Source organism: Cyanistes caeruleus, chromosome 2, assembly GCF_971803275.1.
Source record: "Cyanistes caeruleus chromosome 2, bCyaCae1.hap1.1, whole genome shotgun sequence".
NCBI classification, from domain to species: Eukaryota; Metazoa; Chordata; class Aves; order Passeriformes; family Paridae; genus Cyanistes; species Cyanistes caeruleus.
Window position 1 is genome coordinate 34,569,074 of NC_141702.1, and position 11,499 is coordinate 34,580,572.

Below are 11,499 nucleotides of genomic sequence, written 5' to 3' on the forward strand. Positions count from 1 at the left end.
CTATAAAACTTGTAATCTCCCTGCCCTTTAGGAATCTATTCCATTGTATTTTCTACCATAAGAAGCATCAAAGTTAGGCTGCCTCAAGCATCTCAGAAAAACTATGGAAGCATGCTGAACTTCTAGTCACCAGAAAATTTTCTATGACAGTATGAAGAAAAATGAGGTCATGTTAACCTCTTAATTCTCACATTGCACAGCAAGAACACTCCATCCTTACATTATTTGAAGGTAAGGAAATCATCATATCTCACAACCACCTGATAAGAACTTTCTCATATCCATCTGAGTTTTACATTAACATCTTAAAAGGCTGCAGACAGATAAGAAGTCCAGCTACCACCTATTAGGATAAAGCCTGAATGGTACAACTGCTGACTAGGATTTGACTCCTCACTAAGACAACACTGACAGGATACAGCTAGTCTTAAAATCTGAGACTACCAGGAGTATTTTAACTCTGTCAGATGAAAAATTGATTTTGTAACTTTCTGTTAAGATCCACTTGAAATTAATACAAAAATTAAGATACCACTAGTTACTGCAAGAAGAGAGGAGGCAATCACCCTGTGGAAGCTCACTACTCACAGGCTTTACTACCCAACAAGAAGACAATGTAGAAATTAAAAAAATAGAGGTGGAAAGCTTGCAATCGATTATATATTTTCTTCCAGAACTATGCGGCCGTGTCAATTCTGAACCAGCAACCATGTCATCACAGCCAATTTTGCCTTGAGCCAGGGTTCTTGGCAAGGGAAATGTTGAGAATACTGAAGAAATATATCTTGGATTCAGCTGGTGTTGAAAAGATTTTCTGTGCTTTTCCAACCTACTACAAATGTTGCAGTTAGCATATGTTTATACAAATTGTTATTTTTCCACAACAGTTTTGAAAACAGAAAGCTATAAAAAGTCAGTATAAAGAACAGGTTGGCTACAAAACACATATACCAATATTTCTGCAGAGTTCATAAGTTATATTTTCTAATTATTTTACTATTTATAATGTGCTCATTTTTTACAAGTTTTATTAACTCAAAAGCTACAGAAAAAAATCCAACAGACAGCTTGCACAGAGCTTGAATATGAACCATTAAAAAAAAATACAATTCTATTTGACTTTTATGCTTTACAAACTTGCACTGTAACATTCTAAAACACTTGAGTGGCATCAGCTTAATCTGAAACCAGGCCTAACACGCAGTAGGAGAAAGAACTAGCCTGACCCCCTGTGGCCAAAACATTGCAAAACTGTAAATTTACCACCATCATCCAAATCTTCTTCAGATAACCACCATGGCACTGAATCCTTTTTCTTCTTTTCTTTTTTCCTGGGCTGTCCCAATTTCTCAAGCATGCTGCTCTTTTTCTTTGAATTTCCAAGTGAATCATCTGAAAGAGACTGAATCAATTGCATACAAGATTAAAGAGAGCTTTTACATTTTTACATTGTTTCAGCCACTCAATTCTGGACTTCTGAGTCCAGATGCCTCTCATTACTCCCCACTGTTTGTCTTTTTTGTATATGCATGACAAAATTGATTAAGAAACAATAACTATATTCATGTGCTATAATACTGCATATTTTAATAACCCCACTGCCAGAATTGGATATATTAAAAGTTGACTGCTTCAGAGAATATATGTTCAAATGAACTGCACAATCAGTTCTTTCTCAATTAGTTAAGACACATGAGAACTAAAACTCTGACTACACCCCTGAAGATAATGAAGTAGAGCAGAAACAATTTTGCCTCATCTTTGCTTTTTACATGAACATTATTATTAATATTCTAAAAATAAATGTGCACTAGCAACATTCTAGCTGCCAGCAAATCAGGTTTCAGAAATTAATTTTATAGTTTGCATTCATGGAATATAATAAAAATGCCAGAGCCATTCCTACCCAACTGTGTATCAAACTTTCATATGTGTTAATCATCCATGCTGATTTTGACTGATTACTTAAATCAATAGAAAAAAGAATAAAAATCTATGAGTATGGACACCATATGAATTTAAGTTACTGAAAAGCAACAGGAATGAAAAAACAACTAACTTCTGCTCTTTTCCTTTAATAATGCTCTTTGTGGCCTACAGCAGACTTCGAGGCACAATTAGCTATCCACACATTGAACAAGGAAATATTCATTAAACTAGTGCACTGTAACCTGATGTTCTACATATTCTTTGTGCAGCAAACTGGGGTTAATGGGAACGAAATACTTTTTATCTAAATTTTTAGCTACAGCTGTTAAAACCAATTGTCTTAAATTGTCTTAAAGAACACGATGCACAGAGTTAGGAAAAGCCATAAATGGTAAGAAACAAAGAATTCACATACAAAATGCACCTGATGGGAAAATTTCAAAAGCTTCACTTTTGTAATAGTCACAAATAAGAAAATGTGATAGTATAAACCCAATATTAGAGGCAACAGGATTGTGGATACTGAACATGTATAACACAAGGGTATGTTTTATTAAAACAAGCCTCTGCAGTCCAGTACCTCCTATTACATTAAATACACTGCCACAGAAACCTACCGTTCCTATGTGACTAAACCTTCAGCTTCCCTGGGATTAACAAGAATATTCAAAAATCAAATGTCAATTATATAAAGCTATAATTTAAGAAAAAATAATAGCAATAAAATATTAGTATCTCTGATAAAGAACATCTTTAGAGCTTTCAGTTTGACTAGAGAAAACTAAATGCCTGTCAATACATCTCAGAAAGAGTGCTCTGAGTCTTGCACTCCGATAAAACACAATTTTAATAAATTATGAGACTGCTCGACAACAGAATCTATTGCAATTTCTCATGGTTGGCTCTGACGTAGAAAAAAACAGCTTTAGATGTCTAATAAATATCTCATAAATAACAATTTTCTGACACTAGTCACAACACAAGTACTAGTGCCATTGTTCTCAAAGGTCAGACTGGCTCCTGCTAGCTGGAAGCACTGACAGGTGCTTGATGTTGTCACTTGCTGTTTCTTTTACAACCAACAGTATCCTCTGCTGTACACGCAGAACTTCAGTGATGCTCATACTCCTTAGGGGTTTGTAACTAAAGAACCTGAAACACTCACAGGTTGTGCTCAAATTCTGGAAACTTTCCATTTCCAGCCATCTTGTCAACTGCAGACAGTAAAGCTGCAGCAGCTGGGAAAGAAATGCTGACACAAAAATACTGGTGCATTTTTCCCAACATGTCAGTTGTCTCAACAGCAAAATTTCCCAATTTTTTTTCCTTCCTTCAGAAAAAAGGTAAATTTACACAAAAAGTGTCAGTTGTTTAATCTCAACATAAATAAAAGCTGAAAGAGATAGTTTTAAGAACTAGAGCAACTACATGGCACATCGTCAGCTTACCACCTACTTTGCATGTGAAGGAACTTAAAAAGGATAGGTATTACAGAACTTGATTTAAAACACTCAGACTTTCATGACCAGTTGTCCTAATTAATTCATGAAACCAGTATTTTTCAATTAAATAAGTCTACTCCAAAATGTGCTTTTATTGCACAATAATATGTTCATCTATTTGATCTTTTAATAAAAACTTGTTTCTCAAACATGGCTTAATGTGCGGTATTTCTCTTCCAGATACTATTCTACAGGTATTCTAATAAGGATGGTATAGCCTTTCCTTTTGAAAGTCTTCCTTCTCAAGTATCCATGAATATCAAGTAGAACAAAGGTTAACTGAAAATACTAAAAGCAGACAATGGCTTTTTCACAACATTACTTTGGGTCATCAAAAAAAGGCAATTAATTCAATTAATTGAAGCACTATGCATTAGAAAGAATTTCTCAAGTTACACCTCCCAAGAGAACATCACAGCCAACACTGCAAACACTGAAAACCTGGAGCTAAACCAATATGACAGATGATGCTGAAGGGAAATCCAACTGACAGTAGGTGAGCCAAAACAAGATACTGGTGGTAAGGAGTGGATGGACCTCAGGAACACAGTCAGTGGACGAGGAAGTGTAATGGGAAGAATTATGGATGACAATAGGCTATCACGGCAAGGGATTGGAATAAGCATAACCAGGCAGAGGGAATCATAAAAGGATTTATCCTACATACAGTCACTGTTATTATACATTTGTCTTTCCTTCTGTATAATGATAATAGTCTAAAAAATCCACTGATAGCTTTTAAAGTTCAGTGGATATGCCAAAAGACTTAGTTTAATCCTCATGAAACCTGTATCATCCAGCTGTATATAAAGTCTTTCTTTTGACTTTATATGTTTTAATCGCATACACACATAGCCCAACTCCAAACACAGATTAATTAAGAATTATTTAGAAGGGAAAAATCCTGCTCCATTTCCTCTTTGAAATACTTGCTTAAATGATATAAAATCTTCCCCAAACTACCAACAAACAGATTTTACCATTCCCCACCCACTGTGACACTCTCAACACAAACATCACCTACAGAGAGATTTCAAGAAATGGAGCACAGCGGTTTCCCGTCTTTCTAATATTAAAAGGCCAAACACTTTTTATGAAAAATGAAAACCAAGGAGAAGGACACAGCAGAAGATGCATGTGTAAAAATAACAGAGAGTAGATAATGCCATTGTTATTTGGGTCTGTATCTAGCTGGCAAAAAGTACAATGAATATTTTTAATAATGGGATTAGCAGTTTGTAAACAGTTTTTGATTGAAATTATTAAAAAAAAAAGTAAGACATGAATTGTTAAAGTTCTGGGACATTCCAAATGCTGCTTAAAATAATTCAATAGTTACTTGGATTTTTTTTTAATGAGCATTCTTAATGTGGGTAATAGATGAGGAAGAAGAAGAGCATGTCAAATGAGGAATAAAATACCAGAAGCAACCACACGCAGAATTTTGACAGACGTGCATAACAAATAAAAGAATAAAACTCCTTTCTCTTCCCCAGAGCAACTCCCTTTGTAACAACAGTAAGTAAAGAATATTGAAGGAAATGCAAAGACTAGTTTTCTAATTTTACTAACATCAGTAATTTCAGTGAGTTCAAGAGTGCTAATTTAGTTACATAGTTAAAATAAATTATTTTTCACAAGTATTTAAATTGCAATACAGTTTACTTTAAAAAACGTTCAAGCATACATTACATATAGCAGTGGAAATATTCTCTGACATCACTAGTTATGCTTATATATAGAATAAAAATTTAGTAAAGGCCTTACATAGCAGCATCTGTGTTTTAGGGGTACCACACCGTGTGTCTGACAGACAAGACAGCAAGTTCTGAAATTACTAATTGTCTATTTGCATTGAAAAAAACCATACCTAGTCAGGGCATTTAGATCATGTCTGATAATTCTTAGCTTAAGTCAGAACCCACAGACTTCCATGATTTCATCAGTTTTCAAAACCATGAAGCACTGTGAGGAATTAAAGGACTTTAATTCAAATTTTCTAATGACTACAACATGCTTAATTATTACAAGAATTTTTAAATATAATTCAGTGAGAGTAAGCATTGCACAGAAAAATTAAGAAATTTTTAAAACGTAGCTTGTGTTTATATACAGGCAGAGTTTTTTTTATATAATTTTCAATTATACATTAATTTGAAGCTTCTGGTACTAAGCAGCACCAACAGTAAAACTGAAACAAAAATCAAGAACCAAGGGCTCTTTCTGAAGATACAACCTGGCAATGACAAAATGTTTATTTAATTACAAAACTGTTCTCTTGATTTCAATACAGCAAAATAGTATGACTTTAACTTAGCAATTGAGACCTTGAAAAGACCCATACATAAGACAGCAATGTTAATTATGCAATGAAAGCACAGCTGAATCTTACATTTCATACTCTTCCATACTCAATTTCCCCCATTTTTTAATAGAGAATACAGATGTGACCTTGCTCTCAAACATACCTCTTTCAGAAACTCTTCAAACTGCTCATCTAATTCTTCCTTTGAAAATCGATAAGCCATATTTTGCAGCTGGACTTTACCTTCCAAACAACTGAGTCTAAAAACTAAAATTTAAGATAAAGTTAATAAAATACATTCTGAAATTGACATAATCTAATGCTTTGCTTGAATGGAGCTATAAGTAAAAAAACCCCAATCCAAAACCTGAGAGATGACAAACAGCGTTCTCCCATCCCTTACAAAACTATTTACTGAATGAGACAATCAGTGCAAATGTACCTAGATCATGCAAATTCCTGATAAGCAAAATACTTCCAAAACACCAGCTTCAGCACATAATCTTTGAGGGATAAATAAAATATTATTCACTTCAGCATCTTTACATTTTTCTTCAAAAATCAGCTCTCTTAGCAACCCACAATTAAGCATTTTGTTAATAATCAAACAAGAATCTAATGTAGTAGTATTTCCATTTTAAGAGCTTTTAATTCCTTTCTATGTTTCTTCTCCAACACTAGGGACATCTGGCATTGTTAGTTTTGTTTCATCATCTCTGCTGTGCTTTGGATTTAGTAAACAATAAATAAAGGTAGATCTTTTTAAGGTTAGGGAATAGCATTTGGTTTGATCTGCCCAGGCACAGAAAGCCAATGACATTAGCCCCACTCTCCTTCCACTAAATCTTCATCAACTTCTCAGGTATAAAATATGCCCCACAACCAAAAGGCTGCAAAGCTCTTGTGTATCACAGTGCTCAACACATATGGCTGCCTTCAAAACTGCATATGTATGGCAGCATTAAACTGCACTAGCATCTTCCAGGCTGAGAAGTGTGATGTAAACATAAAAGGGCTAAACATTTGCAAAAGTGCTTTTACCGTGAAATAAAACTTCTCCCGGTATGGAGCCCACTCAGTACACAGGACTGTTACCTACCTAATAAATTGATTTTGACAGGCGAGTTGTGACAACTGTTTCCTGCTTTCACTCCTTATCCATCCATAGACCACCCGACACTTTGGCTTTGGCAGTTAAAAAAAAAAAGTTATATAGCAGACTGCCCAGGAACTGAATTAAGCACGATATCCTTATGTAAGCATTTGGACAATATCTCTGAAAACATGGTAAGGAGATTAAGAATGTTACCTCTCAGGACACACGTAATCCAGTATCCTTTTATACTTTCACATCAAAGAACACTTGATGTTAAACGCAGGATGCTTTAGCAATTTACTAAGTGCGCCAGCTACTTTAGCAAGTGGGGAATATTTAATTCTAGCCTTGAAAGAAAAAAACTAAGTGGTTCTTCTGACACTATCCATACTTCTTCCTACATCAGAATGACGGCTTTCTTCTGCCTGCCTTATAATTACATCTTTTATAACAACTAACAATACGTAACTTAAAGGACAACAAACGCGTTTACAATTTCAGTAACAGAAGATCAAAGGCAAACGTTAACCTTAGCAAATAAACTTTTCAGCCATAACTTCAGACCTGGCGGCTCACCAATGACTTTGTGCACAAAAGAAAGGCGGCACTTGTTGGGATATATACTACAACACAGCGCAAAAAGCGGAAGTTTTGAGGATGTATGGCTAAACCACGGGGGTGGAGGAAAGCTTAAACAGCCTAACACATTTCACCTAACCTTTTCATCATCCCAGCTGTGACCCGATCTTCCTCCTCCTCCTGCGGCTTTCCCTGGAGTACACGCACGGCTGGCGCACGGCAGTGCTGGGGCTCGGGCCGGGCGGGCAGGGCTCGGCTCCAAGGCCCGACGGGCGCCCCGGGGAGCAGCGGGGGAGGAAAGAGAACGCGGCTCGGAGCCGAGCGCTGCCCCGGCCGCCGGGCGCGTACCTGCACCGCGCCGGGCCCCCCTCAGCCACGGCCGCCCCGCTCGCCGGCGGCGCGGTTACCCGGGAAACCCTCCCGGCCACCGTCCCGCCCGCCAGCACGGACCGCGCCACGTGATTCCGCCAAATGCACCGGCTTCCCTCCGCTCTGCTCCGCTCTGCCCGCCCCGCCGCGGGACACACATCATGGGGGAGCGGGCCCCGGCGGCCACGCGGGACGGGAGGGGACGGGCCGGGCGGCATGGCCGCCGCGGGACACGCGGGTCGTGAGGGGATGGGGACGGGGGCGAGGACGAGCCCGGGCGCCATTGACGGGCGGCAGCGGCGAAAGCGGCCGGCGTGCGGAGCGGCGCCCCCTGGCGGGCTGGGCACGGTGGGTGGGGATGGTCCCGGAGCGGCCGGGGCCGGACAGGGCTGGGGGAATTTCCATGAGGGAATTTCCGTGTCCGAGCCTTCGGCAGCCAGCCTGGTGTCACACTCGCACCACCTGAGCGGGGACCGACCCCCCTTAGCAGCTACACAGTCACACGGGCAGAGCAGGTTTGCTTCCGCCTCGACCCCAAGAGCTTCTTCAGAGGTCGCACAACTGATCTGTAGGAAAAGCAACAGGGAAAGAGTTAAAATTGTGTTGCATTCCGTAATGCAAGGGTCAAATTCAAAGCATCCCTTCTCGCTTTTTCACAGAAATCCCTTTCGAAAGTTTTCCTAATGTTTCAGGCTTAGATGTCGGCCGTTGTGCTTTTAGTGCATTTTAGCACATCTCTGGAAATGTTTAAAAGACGCAGGGAAATTAATGACCCCTGTTTCCCTGACCACTGCCTCTCAAATAACCACAGAACAATTGCAGTTTGTGCTTGCATGTGCTCTCCAGCGAGGGTCTGACAGTTGTGTTTGTTGTGAGAGTCACGTTGCTTCAGGAATTTTTATGCCAGCATTTAGTAAATGGCAAAATAAAACAAGTTCACTTAAGAATACAAATGGACATTGTTCACACACGTCCACACACACGCACACACACACATGCGTTTTGATTCTCTGTTCAGCAGACTTGGAACGAAAAGATTCTGAAAGGAAGTTTTCTTTGACGAGTGTTGGATACTCATTGCAAGTGAGAAACCAGTTAAAGTCTTATTACTGCCTCTCATTTCCTGTTAGCTTGAGAGATAAAGACAGAGCTTCCAATATGGCCTTTATGTATCCCAGATTTTTTAATGCTAGCATAAATTATAGTTTAAATTCAAAGGAGCAAAGAAATATGGGCTCTGTATTTTCCACACAAGTCTATAGGAATTACTTTGCTAAAGGTGCTGCAGCACTTCTTTCAATCAGGCCTATTGTCTGCAGATGTAGTATTGTGTTTCCATTTGCAAAGTGGTTTTTTTTTGTCTTTATGTGCAGCTTCTGCTGCTGTCTGTAGGAAATGTGGGAGCTGATCAAGGACAGAATGCCCACATAAACTAATATACTAGAACAATTTGTTACACACGACAGCCTACAGATGGTGAAAACATCAATTTCCAGCATTTACTCTTTTCTCTTGTCGCGTGAAAATGCATGGAGTGAGGCATGAGAATTTAAAAAGAAATATGGAAATTAATTAAAAGAATGCCAGTCATGGTTCATGCCTTGATCCTGCTCAGATTTAAGCCAATGCAAATTTTACTGTTAACTTCAAAGCGATAGCTGTGACATCATTCATTGATCATGAGAGTTACTTCATATATGATCAAATAATCACATCAAGGGCTCGGTCCTTCAAGCTGCTAAAAAACTGTTGCACATTGAAGCTTTTCTGTTTGCAGAAATATGTTCAAAGCGCCTTGCACAAAGTATAGAAAAATGTGCAGAGGGATCAATGCTGTTGGAAACCTCAGTGCCCATATGGGAAAGAAAAAAACCTAAACCACTCTTGATGACTGTGGTGGAGAGGAGGCATTGCCTGGTGTTGAAATGTCATCTAGAGCATTCAAATAACATGCACAATAGCCACTTAAAAGATTTTCATTTCCTTCTAATGCCAACCAGTTGGAGCAGTTTTCTCAAGAGCTCTTAACAGCAGAATTTAAAAAAATGGAAAAATGGGGCTAGCCATAAATTTCAGCCAGGAACATGGCAATTTGGGCAGCAGTGCTAATAAAGCAGAAGGATGGATGCAAATTCTAAAATTGGTCCTGCTGGACAGAGTTCCAAATTATAAGGTAAATTTCAGGCTCTGCTCACGTGGGTGGGAAGCCTTTATTGACTACTATGAAACCGGATTTTGCTGCTGTAATCATTGTCTTCTCATTTAAATATGTGGGATGTGCACACATAATACATATGTTTTTCTTGCTAAACAGGAAAAATATGAGTCTTTGTGAATTATTGTAGTAATTTCCAAGGTTTGATGGCAAAATTGAAAAGAGTAAAATATCTATACTTCTATTCTGTTGTCTGATTGCAGTTTTGTATTGTCCATAAAAGTCAATGGGGAAAAAGATATCAAATAAAAACCAAAAAACCTCTGCCACATTCACTTTGGCTGAAGCATTGCATCAGATAGTATTTCAGTACTGAACTTGCAAATATGTGAAATATGATATTATGATAATAAATATTTCACCATATTCTTGGTTATGTTTTTTTAAGGGTTAACAGTTTCCTACGGAATCAAAAGCAAACAAACAGGGGTGGACTAAGAAGTTAAAACTGCATTTTCTGTGTATGCTCACTGTGATGAGACTTCCTTAAGTGGCGATGCAGTAAAAGCCCTTTCCAGTATGCACATCAGAAAAAAGAAAAACCTTCTATAACTAGAAATTGCACAGAAAACAAAAATAATCACGTGGAACTGATTCTCTCCATGTGGGAGAAAATGGTAGTTAAATTAGGATTAGTTATAAAATAGTTCACATCAGTATAATTGTAGTTTAAAAGAGCATTTTTAATACTTCCACTTTTGGTTCACTGCAGGTCTCCTTTTGTTCTGCTGCTGATAAGAAGTCCTCAGATCCCAAGGGTTGGATTTTTGGTCGATTCAGTTACAGTAGCCTGAACTCAGTGTCTCACCGTATGGGTTTTTTCCATCATGAATTTTCTCCATGGATTGAGAGCTAGAACAGAAATTCTGTGTCATGTTTCAAATTATTCCAGAGACTCAGACTGGTCACAAATCTTATTTCTTCTTGCATCACTTGAAGAGAGCCACAAAGTTTGGAGTTTGGAAGCTGGGCTGTTGCTGGCTATTTCCCATTTTCTGGAAGTTAGCAGACACGCACTCTTTCTCATGCTTTTTGAAAATGGATCCTCCCTCTGGCTTATTTGTGTAAATGTTTAATTGCCTTAATGTTGTGCCCTGTACTGCCAAGTTTCCCTGGAAGAGTGCAAAGTTGCTGTAATTACTGGCTGCAGGAATAAATCCTTCACCATCATAGAGGAAACTCTCCTATCGCCAGCAACTGTAAGCAATTAAAAATTCATTCAAGAGGTGATTGTTTGCAGTCAATAATTAAAGGTGCTTATCACTCTCTCAGATTAAAGTGTATTTGCAAACACTTAACGCTGCTTTTTGTTTCATTTCCTGATTCTCTATAAACTTGTTGGAGAACATTGCTCTGCTGTGTAATCCAGCTAGCAGAGCAAGATTCCTTCTGTTGCATTTGAGAAATCCTGAGGAAATTATTATGCAAACATAGATACAAACATGGCTGGTTTGACTAACTGTAGCACTTTTGATTTACTCTAATGATGCTGCCCTGTGCCTAC

At 38.4% G+C, this 11,499-nt stretch overlaps 1 protein-coding gene and 1 long non-coding RNA gene across 7 annotated transcripts in view; one reads left to right on the top strand and one right to left on the bottom strand.

Moving 5' to 3' along the window:
- Nucleotides 1-7,869, bottom strand: part of CEP162 (centrosomal protein 162) — a 42,372-nt gene extending 34,503 nt beyond the window's left edge. Inside the window, exons 1-5 of one of the 6 annotated variants that reach the window (XM_086876454.1) lie at nucleotides 7,362-7,465; nucleotides 7,046-7,179; nucleotides 6,836-6,921; nucleotides 5,900-6,003; nucleotides 1,264-1,402 (exon numbers count right to left, since the gene is read on the bottom strand). In XM_086876454.1, the coding sequence (XP_086732580.1) occupies nucleotides 1,264-1,402; nucleotides 5,900-5,959 (199 nt within the window). In that variant the 5' untranslated portion in view covers nucleotides 5,960-6,003; nucleotides 6,836-6,921; nucleotides 7,046-7,179; nucleotides 7,362-7,465. Of the gene's footprint in view, nucleotides 1-1,263; nucleotides 1,403-5,899; nucleotides 6,004-6,835; nucleotides 7,013-7,045; nucleotides 7,180-7,361 lie in introns of all 6 variants that reach the window. The other 5 variants (XM_086876449.1, XM_086876451.1, XM_086876453.1 and 2 more) reach the window with 5 other exon arrangements.
- A 184-nt stretch (nucleotides 7,870-8,053) lies between these two features.
- LOC147654725 (uncharacterized) lies at nucleotides 8,054-11,290 on the top strand. Its single transcript, XR_015282524.1, has 2 exons — nucleotides 8,054-8,128; nucleotides 10,708-11,290. It is a non-coding gene; the product is annotated as an uncharacterized LOC147654725 (long non-coding RNA).
- The last annotated feature ends 209 nt before the right edge of the window (nucleotides 11,291-11,499 follow it).